We start from the raw sequence: 21,462 nt of genomic DNA on the forward strand, positions 1-21,462 counted from the left end.
ACACCTCGGTGCACCCGTTGGAAGCGCAGGGGAGGCGGGCCACGCCCCCGGCGCCAGGCCCTCGCTCGCTCCCCGCCCCCTGCGCGCAGGCGGGGCAGGGCCGGAAGGGCAGAGGCGGTGACACCGTAAGGGAGCGCTGGCGCCTTGGCTCCAGGGGAAGCGCGCCGCCGGCCGTGGCCGCTGAGAGCAGGCCGGTTGTCTGTTGGCTGGCGGGCCTTTCCCTAACGCTGGCGGAGGCGGGGCCGCAGGGCGAGCTGCCGCAGGCTCTGGACCCACGGCGGGGCGGGTGCCGGCAGCGAGGGACGCGGGTGCCGGCAGCGAGGGACGCAGCTGCATTCAGATCTCATTATGCATCAGAAAAATGAAAAAGCAGAGGAAAATTCTATGGAGGAAAGGAATCCACTTAGCCTTTTCTGAGAAATGGAATACTGGATTTGGAGGCTTTAAGAAGTTCTACTTTCACCAACACTTGTGCATTCTGAAAGCCAAGTTAGGAAGACCAGGTACTTGGAGCAGGCATTTGAGGCATTTCCAGTGCAGAAAGAAGGCCCTTCAAATCCAGAAAACGTGGATCCAGGATGAACCCCTTTTTGCTAAGACGAAGTCCAGTGTGGCTGTTCAGAATCTTAGTACTTTGTCCTCTAAAGTGAGAAGAAAGGACATTTCCTCCTCAAGGACCTTCCTGAAACTCCAAGCAGAGAAATTGCTGTCATCAGCAAAGAACTCTGGTCATGAATACTCTGGAGAGAAAAGTCTCTTGAAGGCAGCCTCAGACTTACCAGAAAATAGTGTTTTAAGTCAGGCCAGTGGTCACAGACCTAGGACGGAGCCACAAGCTTCAGATCTTCCTATGAAGCTCCATGGGGAGAGTCCAGGTGAGAGTGGCACAGTTGTGGTCACCTTGAGCAACCATAAGAGAAAGCGCTTTTGTTATGGCTGCGGCCAAGGGCTGGAGCACCACAGGAGTGGGGGACCCCTGATTCCAGAAAAGTTCCACCTTAATCAACATAGAAGAATAAAAGTATCTCCTCATATGATGTATGAGAAACTATCCATGATTAGATTTCGGTACAGGATTCTCAGATCCCAGGACTTCAGAACAAAAAGCAAAGTTTGCAAGCTAAAATAAGGCCAGCGAAGCTGGGTGCAGGTCACTGGGGACCATCAAGAGACCCTTAGGGAGGACGGTGAGGGTGGCGGTTGCAGCCCCTTCCCTTCCCCAGAACCTAAAGACCCTTCTTGTCGGCATCAACCGTACCTTCCAGATGTGGAGAGCAGTGCTGTGCTGAAGGGAAGGAGGTCCCACATGCCTGATGGCCACACTAAGGGAAGCCCTCTCTTGGGCAAGGAGCGTAGTTTAGATGAAGCATTCCCTGACCGACAGAATGGCAGTGCCACACACACCTGGGACCAGTCACCCTGTTCCTCTCCTAAGTGGGCATGTACAGAGCTGATTCATGACATCCCCTTACCAGAACATCCTTCTAGTAACATGTGTATCTTGGAAACAGAGAGAGAAGTTATGGCTCTGGGTCGGGAGAATCGGACAAGCGCTGTCAGTGATGACAGAGTAGAACTGTCAGTGTCTGGGGCAGATCAGTCTGTGAGTAGTGTCGGTGGGCCTGTGTCCGAAGAGACTGTTCAGAGTGAGAGCTCATGCCAGATGGATAAGGATGGATCTTTCAAGCAGAACATTCTTAGTTCTAAGTTGCTGGACCACCCTTACTGTAAAAGTCCACTGGAGGCTCCTCTGACGTGCAGTGGACTCAAACTAGAAAATCAAGTGGGAGGTGGGAAGAACAGTCAAAAAGCCTCTCCAGTGGATGATGAGCAGCTGTCGATCTGCCTTTCTGGTATGCACTCTTCCTTTATTCTCCCCCAGTCTCCACACCTGCTGCCCATTATCTTTTCTAGGAGAGCCCTATTTTGTCTTTCCACACATGGATTTCCCTTTAAGCAATTAGACATTCTTCTTTTATATTGCTGTAGTATATAGATGTTCCATTGTTTATTTAGTTTTTGATTGATGGACACTTGTGTTGCTTCTAGTTGTTTTCATTTATAAATGATGGTGCAGTGGAATTACTTCTTTATAGTTTTATGGTTGTTTCTATAAGTTAAATTCCTAGTAGTAGAAATGATGGTGAAAGAATACTTACACTTAAAATTTTAAGAGAATTGTTAAATTGCCCTCTAAAAAGTTAAACCAGTTTGCACTTGTTAAAGTTTGCCAGTCTCATAGATCACATAAGAGTTCTTTGTTTTAATTTGCCTTTTAAAGTTTAAAGTTTGAACATCTTTTTCAAAAAAAAAAAAAAGAATGCACACCTCATAAAATATGATTAATTTTGCACTCGATATTTTCCCAATAGTATCAGATAGGTGGTGAGGTAGGCAATAGACATTGTCTCACCACCATTTTATATTTGATGTAGCAAACAGGGTCATCTGTACATGAGAAGTTTGAGTGTGAGAGATAAAGAGAAATATGATGATGCAGAACCACTAAAAAACAAAGCAAAGCAAAACCCACTTTTGTTGACTAAGGGGAAGTACAGACAATCCCACTAAGGAAAACCATTGATTTAAGTAACAATAAACAAGGTATTATATTTTTCTTAAGCAGTATTTAATGACAGATGAAAAACATATTTATGCAGGTGGTTTGGTTTATCAAAGATCAACAATCTGTATGCAGGAAATTTTTTTTAAAAAATTCAGAATTGTAGGAGACTAGTTCAAGCAACAGTCTGGATCTTCAGGTAACATTAGAGAAGTTAAATGTAGGCATACTCAGGAAATATTGTGAAATACAGTGAACATTTAAATAAAGTGAGTCACACCAATTTTTTCATTTCCTAGTGCACTTAAAAAACTACAATATCGTGTAAAAATAACTTGTGTGCAAAAGCATTATGTCTAAAAGTCAATGTACATACATTAATTACAAATAATGTTGTTGGAAAATGGTGCCAACAGACTTACTCAAGGAGGAGTTACCACAATCCTTCAATTTGTAAAAACCACAATAACTGCAAAGCACAATAAAGTGAAGCACAATAAAATGAGGTCTGCCTGGACCACAGATTAAAATGATTGGAGGTCTCAATATAGAAGTAGAGGGGATGTATCTAGGGAGGGATAAGGCTTAATATGGCTGTAGAAACTACAATAATTAAGTATAGCATTTCATAGTCAGTGGTTTTATTAAAATACATACATTCAAAGATATGTAGAACAGATTTGATTATAAAAAGAAGAGTGAATTGCTATACAGAAATTTAAAACAAAACCAATAACTGTTTTCACCAGAAATAGGAAAGCATTTGGTATGGTATAGAATTGATACTATTTTTTTCAAATGAGTATATATTGATAAGATTTCATATTTTTCAATATTCATAAAGCCATACACAAATTTCTGCTACTGTGATAATGAAAAAAGAGAAGCAGAAGGCTGGTATTCACAGAAATCAAATTGTTGAGAGTGTTAAAGCTCTAAGGGCTCCTACAGATTGTGAAGTCCGCCCTTCCCCATTATGTACACCTGGAAATGGAGGTTTAGTAAACTTGTGACCATCCTAGGTTGCAAAGCATTCTGTGCCAAGGCCAGTCTTCTTCAATTACATATTATCTACTTATTATCTAAGTAAACCAAATAACTTAGTGATTACATCTGGATTACCTTCAAAAATGCATGCTATTTAAGAAACATAAATAAAATCTAAGTGTATATTTAAATGCTTTCATACTCAATATTTATATATGTAAATAATGAAGTCAGATAAGTTTGATATAAAATATATTTAACATTATTTCATATAAAAATTAAATTTTATGAATAATACAAGTAGGAGATTATAACAAAAATATATCTAGGTATTGAAAAGGCATATGCTATTCCTGATGAATATGGCAATAATAATAATATGGATCTAATAAGAGGAAAAGTGAAACACAAATCCACTGGATCTTTCTCCTACCTGCAAGAATTAAAATGGAATTCAAACTTATGATCAGTATGTCTTTAGCTTCCTATCTGATATTTTGAAAACCATGAGTAATTATGATTCATATTCTGTCATACTTTATTTCTTTTTCATGCTAGTATATATTCAGTCACTTAGGTGATTATCATTAGGAAAAAAATGAGCCATTAATATTAAAGGAATATGAATTTGGGAAATGACAATTAACACTTTTACATTGACCTGTTTGTTATTCTTTTGCTTAGCAGAATGCATTAAAACACCAGAATTGTGCTTATTTACATAAATCTACAAGTCTAGTTGTAGCACTTTAAGTATCAATGGATTCATGATAAGTATCTTAGAAAATCCCATCTGTTATAAAATATGTGACCTTATTAATTCAGAAAATGTCAATTAGAAATAGTGTTATAAATAGAAATGTACTAGGAATCAGACATTTGATTTTCTCTGCAAAGAAAATCATTAACAGTACAGGCTTAATGGAATTTGTGAAGAAAGCTTACAACTTTGGTAATTATTAATACTGATTACATTAAAACGTATATGGGAAATATTGGGTAGTTTTATACATATAATCAATGAACTTCATCAGTCAAATTTACATTCAGTTGAAGACAAAAGTGCTCTGTAAGAATCATTATAAATTAGTACTTAACACTTAATTGAAATGAACACATTGAAACTCAAATTTCATTTTCAGAAAATAAGCTTAACTATCACGGATCACTTGGTTTGCTGTTCACTCTCCATTTTACTTCTAACACACTTCTGAAAACTTACTCTACAAGCAAAAACAGATCAGACTGTCACTCAGTTTTTCTGATTTAACACTCACCACCACCAATTAACCAATTGGCTTTAGTATTAAAAATTTGGTTTAGGAAAAATATGAACTCAAGGAACAATCACCCTTAAGTCTAATTCTCTTGTTTCTACAGTTTATACTTTCCTCACTCAAGGCTTATGGTCATCACTCAGTTTCCTTAAATAGGGTCTCTGCTGCTCATTTAGCATGCATAAGAATGTTCCTCCCAAAGTCTCCTAATCACAATCTGTGCTTACATTGGGGAGATCCTGCAAGAGGAGGTTTATCTGATAAAGCTTTTATGATAGACTTTTAGAAACAGAAGAAAGATTTATAGGACAGTAGAATACATTTCACCAGTTAGTGACATATCCATTTTCTATTCTACAGTAGCTACACTTACTTGCAACAATAAAGCTCAAGAGAGGATTAATTCACTCTAATGATAGGTATAATAATGGACACTGGAGTTCTTGTATTGTGGGCAGAGAGCTCAACATTATCACCCTCATGTACAGTGTCATCTCTACCAAGCCATACCTTCTTGGCTATACTTAGACCACGTATAAAATCTAGGGCCTCTGCAGTTACCAGAACTTCCCATTGTATAATTTCAGCTGATAAAGCAATGTTTATTTGTACAATTGGTGCTTGAATAAGCCATACATAGTACAACTACGGCTTCAATGATGGCAATAAAATTTGAGAGGCATCACCACAAAACCTGAAAATATTGGGAAAACACAGGAAGTGAAGAGGTTCAGCTTGCAGTCCGGACACAGAAACAAGGTTAGTATGAATCTTGCTCCTTCTACTTAGGTTTTCCGGGCCTTAGATTTTCCATCTGTACTATGAAGATATGTTTTTGATTATCTCCAAGACATTTTCAAATAAAAATCACACATTTTATGCTTTAGAGCAGTGACTTTTAGACACATTATTTATCATTTCACACAGTGGTATTTACCAGTGTAAGTGATTTAGCTATCCAATTGAAAGTTTCCAAATCAAAAACCAACTCTACTGATTGGAAGATATGGCAGAGAGTAAACTAGACATTTTTCATTAGATAATAAGTATTTTAGGCTTGATGATGTATTTCTTGTTTTAATACCTGTAATATTGGCCATAACATCTTTCAGAAAACCTCAGATGAACTTTTTTGGCCAACCCAATGTATGTACAGTATTTCCCACATTAGTTTAAGCACCTACAGGTGTTCTGCATTTTAATATTCTTCCAATCGGGATTACAAGTGATGTATCTTTTAGAGTTATACATCTTAAGTTTATTTCTCATTGAGTAACAAGTCAAATCACATTTTACAAACAGTGAGGTGAACACTGGAACAGTTTTTAGCTGGTTAATTGTAGCTCATACCTTGCACTGACATCTGAGAATGAGAAGAATAGGCTGCCTTACAAATAGGACTGCTTATTGATTTTGCAAAGGTTGGAACAGAAGAAGCTGTACTCTTTTCTGTTACTGTAACAAGCCGTACCTGCCTGTATTGATTACTTACTCTTCAGTGTTACAGTAAATTACTATTGTGCAAACATAATGATGCTGAACATTTGTAGCCCAGATGATAGGGTAATGTTTAAACACAGTGCAGCCTGTTCTTTGTAGATTTACTAATAACCTCTTTAATCATTTCTGTTCAAAATACCACGGATTCTGAAGCAAAAACCAGCCTAATGATACAACTAATATATGGAGCGTAACATTTAATCATTTACAAGTAAATCACATCAATTATTTTTCCATCCTTTATACAGTGGGCCAAATTTTTTTCCTAATACTGTTCCTAATAAACCTAAAATAAATTCATAGAAACTTTCATTCTATTCTGCTCTTTTGTTCTTAAACCAAAGTTGGCCAAGGTACTTGTTTCTATTTTATAATATGGATTATATGTTTGAAGAATATTTTCCTATCAAGAGTATCAATATTTCAAAAATAAGTACACTTAAAGATCCAGCAACCCATATATATTGCAACGAAGTGTCACCTGAAATAAGCTAAATATAAGGGATATGGGAAGATTATCATGAAAGTTATTATATTATTGTAACAAAATGTATTTTGTTTTCAAAATATTCCTCCTTCAAAAATACACCAGTATCTCATCTATTATATGAATTGAGTTAGTTCAAATAAAAGTTATTATTGAGTCATCCTATTATATTTTTCTTGTAGATATGAAATACAGCTGAGAAAGACTTGAGTAAAATAAAAAATATTTAATAAAACAGAGCCTGTAAACACTGAAAGCAAATTTTTAAAATGAAAAAAAAATGGTATAAAGTATTTTAAAAATTGAAATTCTTAGCAAAAGTATTCATTTCTATAAAAATAAACTCTAGCTCATTTTTTTCTAGAAGGTGTAGTCACTAGAATTAGGGCTGTTTTTCATTGTTTATTTTATGTTTGTATTCTATTGAATGAAATCATTTAGAACCAAAATAATGACTATTGTTTCAGTATCATCATCCCCTTGAAAACTAAAAAAATCAGGTTTAGTTATATTAACCTGGCACCACCACCAAGACCACCACCACCACCAACAAAAATTTTTGAATCAGATTCATTGTCGTCAGTCTTACATTCATTCTTTCAAAATATTAATATGTTGAAAACCCTTTAACAGAAATATTAAGGTAAGGATCTACAGGGACAAACAAAAATAATTAATAGGAATATATTTAATTAAGTTTGTCTGGAGAATTCAGACAAGACTTCCAAGATGAGGTGATACTTAAGTGAAAAAGCACAAGAAATATGAGCTTATCAGTGGTTTGATTTCTATATTAGTCTAAGTGTTTGATCCCTTCAAAGTCCATACAGAGTGATTTTTAAATGATGGCTTTTGTGCAAAGACTTCATAAGTCAATAGAAAGAGTTGCATGTATATAATCTGTTTTAATATTTCTTAATGTATGCTTGATATATTTAAAATTAATTTTGTATGAAATCTGTATAACACAATCATGAATACTGAACATACGACGTGCATAAAAGCATTCTTAACAATACATGTGAATTTGTTTTTTAAATTTTACACTTTGTGATATTTGTCTAAAACTTTTCTTCTGAAATATTAGTTTACATGATATTCAGCCATATGTCTAACATGGAAAATTATTGAACTTTGTTGTGTAAGTCCTTTAACAGTATTTCCACTTTACACTGACAATAAGAGCATGTTGATATTACCATATTCCATTGATTTTTTTAATTAAATCTTGTTTTTTAGAGCAGTTTTAGGTTCACAGCGTAACTGAGCATAAAGTTCAGAGTTCTCATAAACCCGTCTCCACACATACACAGCCTCCCCTACTAGCAATTGTTTTTATCACTTTATAAAATATTTAATGGCTTAAAAATTATTTTTTAACTGTATTTTCCTCAATGACTTGAGAAATATGTAATTAGAATTCTAACACTAAACAATGCCTATGCCCTATATATAAATAAAATTTGCAAAGTTGGGTGATTATTTATAGCCAAGGTAAAGGTACTTAATTCATTCGGATAGCTTTACCTAGATAAAATATCAAAATACATGAACCATTATTTTTCATTAAAGAAAATTTGCATATGTATTCATAATTTGATGGTTTTGTCATTTTTTTTTACTGTATGTATCTTTTCACACTTGCATCTTCTTGAGAAATTCAAATGTGTATAATCTGTAGCATTTTTATATTGCTAAGAACCAAATATAAAATTCATTTCCCAGAGGTTTTTATTTATCTGTTAAATGGTAAGTAAATTTAATATTTGTATGCAATTAGAAATTGTATGTAATTAGAATTCTAACACTAAACAAAGCCTATTAAAATTTAAACTAAAAACTATCTGCAAAGCATTCACTTTCTGTCAAATCTGCACTCTTTGCTTGACACCTATACAGTACCCTCCCTATATTAATTTTGGAATTAGGGATTTGTAGTAATCTGCAAATTTTTAAAGTATAATTCATCCCATTCTTAACAGTTAATCTTTATTTTGAACACTGTTTTAACTGATACCCTTCCCAACAACTTTTTAAAACACTCAGATTTCATCCTTCATAAAATAGTGAATGCTTTATTGTTACCTTCACATATCTGTGGTCATAACATTCACTACCTCAGTTCCCATTCACACCTCAACTCACTGCGATCTCATTCCACTTACCAGATTTCCAATCTTTATTTGAATTTTAAGCAGATGCTCCACAGTGAGCATACTTTTCATTTTCAAATTTTTGGTTTTCATGTTAATGAAAACAACTTTTGTTGATGGAGCTTTTTAGGGTTACAGTGTAACGTATATGAATCCAGTCTGACAAAATGTACATTTAATTGACCACATAATGTCTTACGACACCATAGAAGTAGGGTGGACTATACCTACTGCTTAACTTTAAGAAGAAAGCCTACATAAATGTTTGTTACATAAGCCATAGCCCATGGTTACTCTATATTTGTTTGACTTTCCAATTTAGCTCTTTCTGTGCATCAAGATAATGAACCAATAAGAGAGTCAGCAAGGCTTTTGTGTCTACATTTTAATGGTGTTGGCAGAGGGATAACAAAGTGTTCCTTCTCTGCATGAGCATTTTATTTTCAGTTAAATTTCCTAGCTTTGTTTCCCTAGAAACAGGTAAGGATGCTGTTTGTCAACTAAGTTACTAAGCAACACTGCTTATGTTAAAATGACTGCTTAATTGAAGGCTGACTTAAACAAGGGGACAATAAATACTTGATAGGGAGCCCTATTGTGAGGTTCCTCTGAGTGTGGAGACTCATAATTGGGCTTGTACCTTGTAGGGTCCATGAAAGGTCTATGGAGTTGGTACAAAAGCTTATGGCTCCTGTGGAATGTGAGGCTTTTAATCAAGGAAGGTTTTCACACCTGTAGATTGTATATTTTCTCTCCTTCCTAACTGAACTGTTACCTGGGTGAAAGAGTTCACCAGGGCTGTATGGGTTTACATGAACTGCTGCAAGACTCCTACTGAGAGGAACACCTACTGAGGTCCTACATCCTTTTGATTAGACTAGTACAACTGAAATATTGATTCAATTTCCAGATGCTCCAATATTTCCAGATTCTCAGCATCTATGTAATTTTCATCCAATAGTTTTCCCTATGTGTATATTTGTATGCCAAATTTTCAAGTTATGAAAAATATTAACTATAGCAGGGCTAACATATTTACACTCACATAGTAATAATGACAACTATTATGATATAGGGGATTTATTGAGAAGGCTCTAATATGACAACAATTTTTCATGCAAATTCTGAATTGAAGCCTAGACAAGGTAGGAGAGGAGATAGGAAATCTTATATCTTTCATCATATTATATGGATTAACAGCCTATACTATGATTTATATGTTTGACAGAAATGGAATCAAATTTTAATTTTCAAAGCATAAATGTTGAAAATATACTTAATAACTTGAAGATTTTATATAAAATACACATAATTTGCCATATGGTTATTTTCATATGTGCTTTACTAAGTATATGATTCATTCAGTAGTCATTTATTTTTCTCCCTTATTTTAAATTATAATTATAAATTATAATACATAATTATAATATGCATAACATATGCACAAAATCAAATATTTAGAACATGTTTGATAATGTCAGAGGTAACCAAAATCTCAGGCAATAAAATAGTCACACAATATTATAAACTGAGCATAAATTTGCCTACTTTTAAACATGGAGACAATCCAATGTTGCTCTAATTATAAATTAAACTTATTTTCAAAGTTTAAAATTATTGAAAATGCAAATGCCCTTTATAGCAATTTCAACTTCAATATTTAAGATATATTTTATTAAACCTTCTCCCACAATTTTTTCATTTTGTTTCTCTTATTTGCCTTCAGTCATTTTTGTAAATTTTCATTAACACTTGTTTACTCTAAGCTTATAGACTACATCTCTGAGAAATATCCATAAGTATGTCTATGTTTAATTTTGAGTATTTAACTCACGGTGAATTAAGATAAATACTTGACAAGCATCTGGGTTGCTTGAACAATTGTTTCTATCCTCTTAGTGAATGTTTATGTAATTACCTTTTTGATATTATCATAACTGTCTTATGTTACCTGCCCACGAGTTCTGAGATTTGTTTAATTCATTAATTACTTTGTGCAGAGAGAACATATCGGACTTCTGAAATGCAACCAAAGAAGTAGCAAGTATAGTAGATTTCAGGTACAATATTTTAGAATAGCCAATGGTTTCTCACTACCAGAACAATGTAATTCATTCCATCACAAAATGAGGATCTAAGAAAAGTTATCAATCATACTAGCTGGTAAACTTTTAGTGCAGAGAATAAAGAATTGGACTTAAATTCCTTAAAGTAATAAGCATAGATTTCACGATTTTTCTTAAGAGCAAACTTTTCAATCTAATATATGAAGACAAATGAGTAATAGAATTGGCAGAGAATATTCCTGGACAGGGAAGTTTGCAAATAAATATCTTCCAATCTGCCTGAATGTGAATTAAATGAATACATTCAAGAGCAACTTACATCGTTAGTGATAATTATAGTGGGCTGTAATGTATTTAATATATCATAACCTAGTTTGTATTTTGGCTTTCCCACACTTTTAGTATCAGTTTAAACACTCTTCAAAAAAATGTACTTTCTCCTTGAGCTATGTGTAGTGGTAATAACAGTAATAGGTCTAGATACATAAACAGAAAATTACTGAGAATTTAACCAGACATTCAAAATAATTGTTGCAAATAGCTTAAAAAAAAATGAGACTGAGATGATCATCAAAAGATGAATGCTCCAATAGTCTCTCATTCTGAACATTTTTTTCAAAGTATGATTATGAAGCTAAGTATTCAAGTTACCAGAATCAAGTCTTTAAAAAAAAACTTAGAAGTGTAAGCAGAAATCACCAGGAACTTTAATAAATGTGTTATGATCAAATGTACTGGTTAATTTTATGTGTCAACTTGACTGGGTATGCTTGTGAAAGTGTTTCTGGAAGAAATTAACATTTCAATTCTTAGACTAAGTAAAGAAGATCCACTCTTATCAATGTGAGCAGTCATCATATTGGTTGAGGGAGAGTAGAGAACAAAAAAGTGCAGAAAGGGGAAATTCTCTCTTTCTGGGACCCATTTCCTCCACGCTCAGCCTTACCCGGGCTCCCCTTCCCCCCATTCTTAGTTGTCAGGCCTTCAACCTTGGACTTCAGCCTTGGGAGTTCCAGCATCAACTCCTCACTGTCTCTGCAGCCATCTGACTCAAGCTGAATTACACCACCAGCTTTCTTGGGTCTCCAGCTTACAGATACTAGATTGTGGGACATCTCAGCCTCCATGAACCAGTTCCCTTAATAAATCCCTTCTCATTTATCTATATAAGGAGCCTACTGGTTCTGTTTCTCTCAAGTACTTTCAACTACATCAGTCATCCAGTGTTATTCTAATCTAGTTTCTAAATTGAAATGCAGAGACCAAAGAGTACTTCTGTATTTGTCTTTCGGCACATCTGAAGCTTCCTCTTTGTATCCTAAAGAACAAGATGATAAAACAAACTGGTTGATAGTACTGTAGAGCAGTATGATGTTTAGTTAAACAAGGCATACCGATTAATAATGAACTGAATGGAGACCTTCATTATGTGGTACAGGTTTCTATACTTGGTGATATAATTTTCTAAAATATTTTCTAAAATATTTTTAATATCATAATTTTTGTAAGTATCCTTTTTGATTGTTTTCAGAACAAAAGAGAAAATAGATGATTAGTTAAATCAATAGTTCTCAAAGTGTGGTCTTATTAGTCTTTCATGGCCCTAAGACTCTTCGGTGGGTCTAAAAGTTCAAAACTATATACATAATAAAACTGGGACATTCTTAACCTTTTTGCTCTCATTCATTAGTGTCAGTGAACATTTCCAGAGACTGAAATAATATGTGATGAAATGCAAATGCTTTTGCTAATCCAGATTTCTTATATTAAGCATTAAATAAAGGAGATTTGAAAAATGTAGAGAAACTACTATTCTCAATTCTTTTATTTTCAAAAATACAGCCATCTTCAGGGAGAAAAATGTTATCTATGTTGACAAGAAATAGGCTTATTATTTAAATCAATTAAAAATCAATACTTAATTATTAGTTTTAATTTCTAATTTAGTAAGTATTGCCAGAGAAAATCTACATAAACAAGACCCATCAGGATCCTCAATATTTAATTATTCTTGTTCTTGAGAAACCAACAGTTTATGCAAAGAAAATGTTTGAGAACAAATGACTTAAATCATGAGTTAAAATTTATAATTCAGTAATATCACTAAGAATAATAGCAAAATATCATAAACGCCTAAAGTCTCATACATATAGAAGATCAGAAGAAGTGACACTATACCCATGCCAGGTATGATTATAAGATTACATGTTTAGGGACTTCCCTGACCGTCCAGTGGTTAGGACTTTGCCTTTCAATGCAGGGGGTGTGGGTTCGATCCCTGGTCAGGGAGCTAAGATCCCATATGCCTCACAGTCAAGGAACCAAAACATTAAAACAGAAGCAATATTTCACAAATTAAATAAAGACTTTAGAAATGGTTCATGTCAAAAAAATCTTAAAAAAAAAAAAAAGATTACATGTTTAAACAGATAATTTCTGTCAAGATCCAAGGCATCCATGACTGGAATTTAAGTAAATAACAGTTTGCTTGAACTCCAAATATATCTGAAATATTACATACCATTAGAGTGTCATTTCTGAATTATTTTGGGCCTCACACATTTTAGGTAAGGTAATGCTTTAGAGAATTTGTATTAGTCATCTATGATTGCATTAACAAAATATCACAAAATTAGCATCTTATAAAAATACACATTTATGATGTCACAGCTTTATGAGTCAAGAATCTGGGCACAGCTTAGCTGCATCCTCTGCATTGGCCTCTCACAAGCTGCAATGAGTTTGTCATCCAGGGCTGGACTCCGAACTGAAAGTTTGGTCTGGGAAAAGATCCACTTCTTAAGTTTATATATCTGCTGACTGAATTCAGTTCTTAAAGACTACTGGACTGTTGGCCTCAGTTTCTGACTCTTGGCTGTGGACTACCCTTGTCAAGTGGGTCTCTCTGAATCAGCCACTTGCTTCATCAAACTGTGGTAGCCAAGAAAGCAACAGGGAGTCTTAGAAAGACATGTCATAATTTTCAGTCTAACGCTTTCCCGATTGAGCTATTTCAGCCACCTTACAAGTCACAGTCTTATGTAACTCAGTCACAGATATGAGATCTCACCCATCTTGCCATATTTTATGGCTTAGGAGCAAATCACCAGTATGGCCAACCCAGGTCACTGCAGCAGGAGGAGAGCACACAAGTGTGTGGATACCCAGAGACAGGGATCACTAAAGCCAATTTAAGTGAACCTAGTATTACCTGACTAAATTCCCAAGCACAGAAAAAAAAAAAAAAAGTCCATTTATTATTAAAAAAAAAAACATGTTTTCACTCATGCATGCATTTTCTGATCAATTTTGTGATAAGCTCAATTTATGGTGTGACTTAGAATGAAAAGAAAACCATGCAATTACCTTCTATTCTAAATAAATCTGAATTTCTTAGATGACAGATAATAAGCAAATATTATCCTTTAGCAATTCTAATAACTTGCTACTGGTACACTAAGCAATGGTAAATCAAGTTTACTAAGGTCATTGCTAAGGTGACACTAGAATTAAATCTTGGGAACATCAGTGAGATAAACAGGCTGCTTTGAGAAATAAAGACTGTCATGTAAAGGGACTAGCAGAAGCAGATTCACAGGATGAAATACCTTGAAACCTTCTGGAAAATGCATTAAGAGACGGGTTTTAAAAGTTAGAAAAGGGTCAGATCATGAAGAATGTGTCTGCTAATAGAAGTCATTTAATCTTTTCACCTGAAACTTATTGAAAAATATTTCTAATTATGATAAGTTGTACTTTCAAAATGTAATCCATCAATTAATGATAATATTTAGGGATATCATGCTGGAATTAATAGTGTGAAATGATTTGGGGAATTTAGATTATTATCAGCAGAAAATTAAGAGGTCTACTATAATTATCCAAGTGAGAAGTTTTGAAGATTTGAAGAAAGATACACTATCAGAAAACAGGAAAAGGATCACATAAGATAGGTATTCACAGAGTGGGCTCTGTTCATTGATAACTTTTTGAGGGGGTGACAGAACAGTGCAGACATTCCTCTTCCCTCAACCCCAGAGTTAATATAACTGCAATTTATGTGTGGATTTCATTAAAATCTGACTTTATAGGTCCAGAGTAGGTCTCCATTTCTAATAAGCTCCCAGGGGATCATTATGCCGCTGCTTCTTAAACCATATTTTAAGTAATACAAGACTAAGTTACTAAAGATTTTATGATTGGAAATGGCAGGAGAGATCAAGACAGAGCAAGTAGCATACATACCCACTTACCCGCACACCCTCATGGATCTAAAGAGAAGAATAAAAGTAGCTAAGGAGATGGACTAAATCACCATAACAAAAACCACGGCTGGTAGTGATTCATAAAATTAAGGTATGTGTATCTGGAGAGGAAGATTCTCAGAGTGGTCTTACCAGTCATAGAATGATTTTAAGGTAAATTTAGTGATGTGCAGTATATTTGACTACTTCTTTTGGTTCATGAAATTTAACTTCTCATTAATCTCCACAACTGAAAAGGACCAGCTTAATGTTGGGAGGGATATAGGAAGGAATGAAACAATGTATGTGACAAATGGCAATTACACTTTTGATGAATACTGTTCTAACTTGTTTCCTCATTTTCTAGAAAGCGGGATGCAAATAAAACTCCAAAAAGAACAGTGAAGATGGAAAAAATATAAAGGAAAGATTTAAACTTTATCCATTGAGGAGAATGGAAAAGAAAAGGTTGACTGAAAATAATAAAAAATGTTCCTAGAAAGAACTGACAAGTACTGTACATTTGAGCTGTGGATTCAACTTGTAGTAGCACCAGTTTACGCAGCTGTTTAAGCTTTTTCCCCTTTTAGAACAAATGCTTTTTCTCTTTTCTAACCCTATATTCCTTCTTTTCTTGAGGAGCAGTATTCTTTTCACTGTGGTAACTGTACTTTCTTCCTACTCCAAACATATTTCCTATATGATCTGCTAATTTCTGATTTAACTCTGTTTATTGGGGATAGTTGATTAGATGTGGGATACTTGACTGGGTGTGGAAGTCTTTTCCTGGAAACTTCTAAGCTGAAGCAGAGATTGCCTATTATTCTATGTTGGGACTTCTAATATGTAAAATTTGGAGCACTGAGTCCCATCATTTGACAAATTTGGCTGGAAATGAGAACATAGCCAATATACAAAGAAGAGCAAGCATACTAGATCATATATATATATATATATGATCTAATACATATATGGATTAGAGTGAATTTATATACAACTTAGAGATTCTTGTTCTAAATGACTCTGCCATTCTCTGGCTTTCCTAACCTCCAAGATTTTTGATCATCAGATGTTCCACAAGCACTGCAAGCACATAATCACACCTACCTCTTGGAGTCTATACCAGGACTGGTAAGAATTTTCTTTTGCAGTAAAAATGGTATGACAAATTTAATCCCAAAATAACATTATTCACAATAAAATGCAAAATAATATATCTTCCATTTCTTTCCTTTTCTGAATTTTGTCATAGGCACTACTCTATAAGGTTTAATAAAGTTCATTTTTATGTCAACCAAACTGTATTGATTCAGTTCAGCTTCATGGGTTGCATTGAAGTACTGCTCACCCTCAAAGAATGCTAATCAAGTAATTCCATGACATCTATATAACCTTGTGGTAAAAGCAACCAGTGTAAAGGTGGGTGAATTACAGTCTATTTGATGGTTGATTTACTCTACAGCTGTCTCCAGCAATGAAATATAGCAACTAGGAATTAAAGGTTGGGTGGTTTTCAAACAGATTAGAAGTTATACAGTGAAGAGGGTAGACCCCTGGGGGAACACTAAGAATAAATTGGGTTATTTAAAAACTTTTGATTTTGTCAGGATCTGGTTTACATTTGGATTTGCTTCTTGACTAAAATAAGAAGTTGGACATACACATTTGTCTTTCTTCGCTAACCTACTTAGAATCACTGAGAAGTATTTCATCAAAGCTATTGCAGAAAAGGTTAATAGTTAAAAATCTTTACTAATATAAAAGAAAAATAGGATATGCTTAACATCAGGTGAGAGCCAATGTCTACATGGACCACTCCCACCAAATAGCACCACTTAGGCATTGTTCATATACCCCTGGGTGTATATTTACTTTGAATATTTACTGAAGGGAATTTAGTTTCGTATTTTTGAAAGTGGATAATATTGCCATATTATTCTAAAAAGAGACAAGCTTCCTTTACCTGCTGGTCAAGTTTAGAAAATTCAACAGTGGTATAATTTTCTGACATGTTTCTACAGTGATACGTAACCATGAAAAAGGCACCATAATGATATCCAACCAATACTTTTAGACATATTGTTTTCCTTATGAACCTTCAGTAGCAATTTATACCTTTAGGAAATTGACAACTGCCTGCTTAATGTTCATGCTGATCATAAACACTTTTTTATGATAAAGATATTTAAACATTATTCAATTTAAAATCTGATATTTCCAATTCTTATGAATCAAAATATTGGTTTGGAATATCTCTTAAAATGTAATATGGAATTAAATAATTCAACCATATATAGAACAATGAGGTCATGTATAGTTGTTTTATTATGCAAAGAAAAAGGGAATTTAATAGTAATTAATCTAAAAATAGTTTTCTTCTCAAAGGTCACTTTAAAATCACTATTAATATTGTTTCTATAAAGGTCATCATTATATACATGGAGTAACTAAGAATTTATTGACAATTTTGATGAAACATATACAAAAGGCAAGTTTAAACAATTTACATGATTTAAAAATTGAGGAAAATTCAACTTTTAATAACTTTGCAATTCTATCAAGTATCTAAAAACATAATATTATGTATAAAGCACATATCGGTAGCAGGACTTCTCTCCTGGTGCAGTGGTTAAGGATCTGCCTGTCAATGCAGGGGACACAGGTTCCAGCCCTGGTCTGGGAAGATCCCACATACTGCGGAGCAATGGAGTCCGTGCACCACAACTACTGAGCCTGCGTTCTAGAGCCCATGAGCCACAACTACTGAGCCCATGCACCGGAACTAGCATGTCTCTAGAGCCTGTGCTCCACAAGAGAAGTCACCACACTGAGAAGCCCGCGCAGCGCGAAGAAGAGTAGCCTCTGCGCACCGCAACTACAGAAAGCCCACACACAGTAACAAAGACCCAACGCAGCCAAAAATAAAAATCAATCTTAAAAATTAAAAAAAAAAAAATATGCGTAGTGATATAGCCTTGTTTCATTCTTCAACAAGAAAATTATATATGGAAAAGGAGATGATATATTTAATATTAGCATAAGACAACCTGGTAAATCATTTAGAGATAAAGAAATAAAGGATATTTTGAATTTTAATTGCACTGTAACTTACAACAGTTTGATATTAGACATGTGTCACTCAGCCTGCCATGTCCTCTCTCTTCCTTGGGTCACATCACCTCTCTCTTTATAGAAAACCACCTAAAATTATTTTCCTTTTCCTTTTCCTATTCTTTACAAAGAAGTGGCTCACAAATGCTTTTATTAACTTATGAAAACTAATTTCCCTCCCTCAGACATCACTGGAATTTATTGTTATACACAATTAGTGATAGTATTTCATGATTGTTCAAATTAGTTTAATGATCCAAAGGTAATTTTTTTGCCAGTAGGTTATCTTTGCCTTTCCATTCAAATTTCAGATTTCAGAATCTCTATTGGCCAATTTGGTTGTGTAAATAAGTGTTTTATTAATAATGCTCCTGATGCAAGATTATGTGCAACTACTTTCTAATTAAAATATAATCTGCATAAATTAAAAATACTCTGACACTGTATAGCACAGGGAACTCTGCCCAATATTATGTAACAACCTAAATGGGAAGAGAATTTGGAAAAGAATAGATGTATTTGCATAACTGAATCACTTTGCTGTACACCTGAAACTAACAAAACATTGTTAATCAACTATACCCCCATAGAAAATAAGAAAAATAAAAGAAAAAAAGTAAAATAAAAATACTCCAACAAAATAATTCTTTTTACCTAATAGTTAAGAACAGATACCTGGCAATATTAATTTGTGTAAACATTTCAGAATCAACGTGTTGATGTGAAACTTTGGTTAATTCAAACAAAAATCCACATTGACAACTTGTGTTGTTTAATTGTTTGGATTAATAAAATAAGAGAATGTGGATACTCATAAAGAACAATTTTATATTCAGCTAAGTTATTTAGGATTATCTCGAAAATGCCACCATAAACAAATTGTGGTTTATCCATGAGAGGATATCCCTCAGAAATTAAAAATGATTAAAATATTGATAAACACAACCATATGATGAATCTCAAAATTCTTATGTGCAGTAAAAAAAATCTATGCAAAAAGAGTACAGGTTGTACTAAAATTCAAACTGACCGATAGTGGCAGAAATCATAGCAGTCATTACCTGAATTACAAGGGGACATGAGGATTTTTGTAGGTGATTGACTATGTCCACTTTGTTGACATTTTGATGCTAGTGATGGTTGTACATGTGTATAGGTATCTAAAAACATATCAAATTTTAAATATATGCAGTATATTGTATTCAAGTGTACACCAATAAAACTAAAAATAACTTACAAAAAAGGGAATGCTATTTAAGAGCAAGCAAAATTTCAGGAAAACAGGAAAACAGGCACAATTCCTTGGGTAGGAAATAACATTTATAGGGATTTATGCGGATTGGTGTGAATGTTCTATTACACAAATAAATTGAGAGATCAAGCTATTTCCATCTACACTTACCCTGGAAATTGTGACAATTATTTTGCAATAACTATCAAAATCTATTTGAAATTAATTTTGACCAATTTGCTTAAAAATCTGTATTTTTACTAGTATAGGTTCATATATTAATTTTTGCATTTCTGATATAACATCCAGTGCATGTAAACCCAATCAAACTGTTATTTCTTTAAAAGTCACATGCATTTTAATTAAAAAACAGGCCATTTATTAACGATTTAAAATTATTTTTTTTTCTTTTTTTCCCCAAGTATTTAACTTTCATGGTTTTTTCCTGTCCGGTAATTTGGTTTGAAAATTGAGCACAGTGTATACTAGTATGCAGCAGCTCTGGATTCTGTCTTTAACTTTTGCTAATCTGCCTAGCTCCCTAGAGGTTTTCTGTGCTTTTATAGTGTTTACCCTTAGCCTGTGATTATATATAGTGCCTTGAACCACTGGGACTACAGGCCACTGCCCCTTCAACTGAGAATGAGTGAGGAGCATATTCAAGGTTGTGTCAAGTTCACAAGTACCCTCAGGCCTTCTATTTTTCACTGGGCTCTGAGCTTTCCCATGAACATGCAAAGTCTGTCAGTAGTCAGAGATTATTTCAACCTCTCTATGGCTCTCACAATTCCAAAATCTACTCTTTCAATGTTCAGCTGTTCTCCAACACCTGAATCTGGCTGGTAAATTTTCACACAAACTGGGGGAGGAGATGGGACAAAGGTGACAAATTTGCCATAATTATCAGAAACAGTAGCAGTTTTTCATGAGTAAATTCTCTACTATTATCCAGTGTACTAAAATAATTGTTTTAAATAATGCACTCCAGTTTTATACCCTTTTTTATAGAGGGTATTATAGATTACCTAATATCATGCCTACATAACCAAAAAACAGAGCCCCATGCAGCTTCATGTATTATAAATATTCCTTTAACTCACTATCAATGTTTAAAATACTCTGCAAAACTGTCAAAATTATACTTGTTCTTTTCAAAAGATCGATCTGCCCAACTATCTCTAACATAGTTTATTATACTTTTTAAATTAATCTGCATCTGGCCCCTGAAGGAAGAAGTGTAATACATTCTGGAAGGACCAATACACAAAGTATCAGAAATATTCAGTCTTTCTGGTGATTGCATGGCTAGAAGGTAATTAGAGACTGGATTCCATCCAAGGTCCTCTGTTGGACATCCTTCAAAGGTTTGCCTTGCTACCATTAAAGCCATGATAATACAGAACAGACAGTGACAAAGGCTTAAATGTCTCCAAATGATTATTTTAAAAGTATTAGCTTGGCAGATAAATTCTATAAACCAAAACACTTCCACAGATATAAAAACTTCAGGTGTTTCTATGGAAGATGACAAAGTGTTTACATTTTTAACAGAATGACTGTGTTGTGAATGAATATATCCTAAAAGAAAGATAAAATGGGAAAAGACATATCTAAGGAAAGTGAACCTATTTTGGTAGTGACAGTGACTTTGTAGTTGAGAAACAATGTCAGAAGAAAACTGTATGTTAATAGTTTATGTGATTTTACTTTCACAATTAAGGTAGATTTCAGAAATAGTTACTGAAAATATATTACTCAATGATTTTGTTTTCAGTAGTAGTTTCACTTGTACTTAATAATTTTATTTTATTTGGATTTACTTTATAAGAAAATAGCTACAGAT

General features: G+C 34.1%; 1 protein-coding gene across 1 annotated transcript in view; it reads left to right on the forward strand.

Moving 5' to 3' along the window:
* Nucleotides 1-310: 310 nt before the first annotated feature.
* Nucleotides 311-21,462, forward strand: part of LOC130829880 (sentrin-specific protease 5-like) — a 166,661-nt gene continuing 145,509 nt past the window's right edge. The window contains 1 exon segment of the mRNA XM_057696428.1: nucleotides 311-1,853. Coding sequence (XP_057552411.1) covers nucleotides 362-1,853 — 1,492 coding nt within the window. The 5' untranslated portion in view covers nucleotides 311-361.

This window comes from Hippopotamus amphibius, chromosome 10 (genome assembly GCF_030028045.1).
Source record: "Hippopotamus amphibius kiboko isolate mHipAmp2 chromosome 10, mHipAmp2.hap2, whole genome shotgun sequence".
Lineage (NCBI taxonomy): Eukaryota > Metazoa > Chordata > Mammalia > Artiodactyla > Hippopotamidae > Hippopotamus > Hippopotamus amphibius.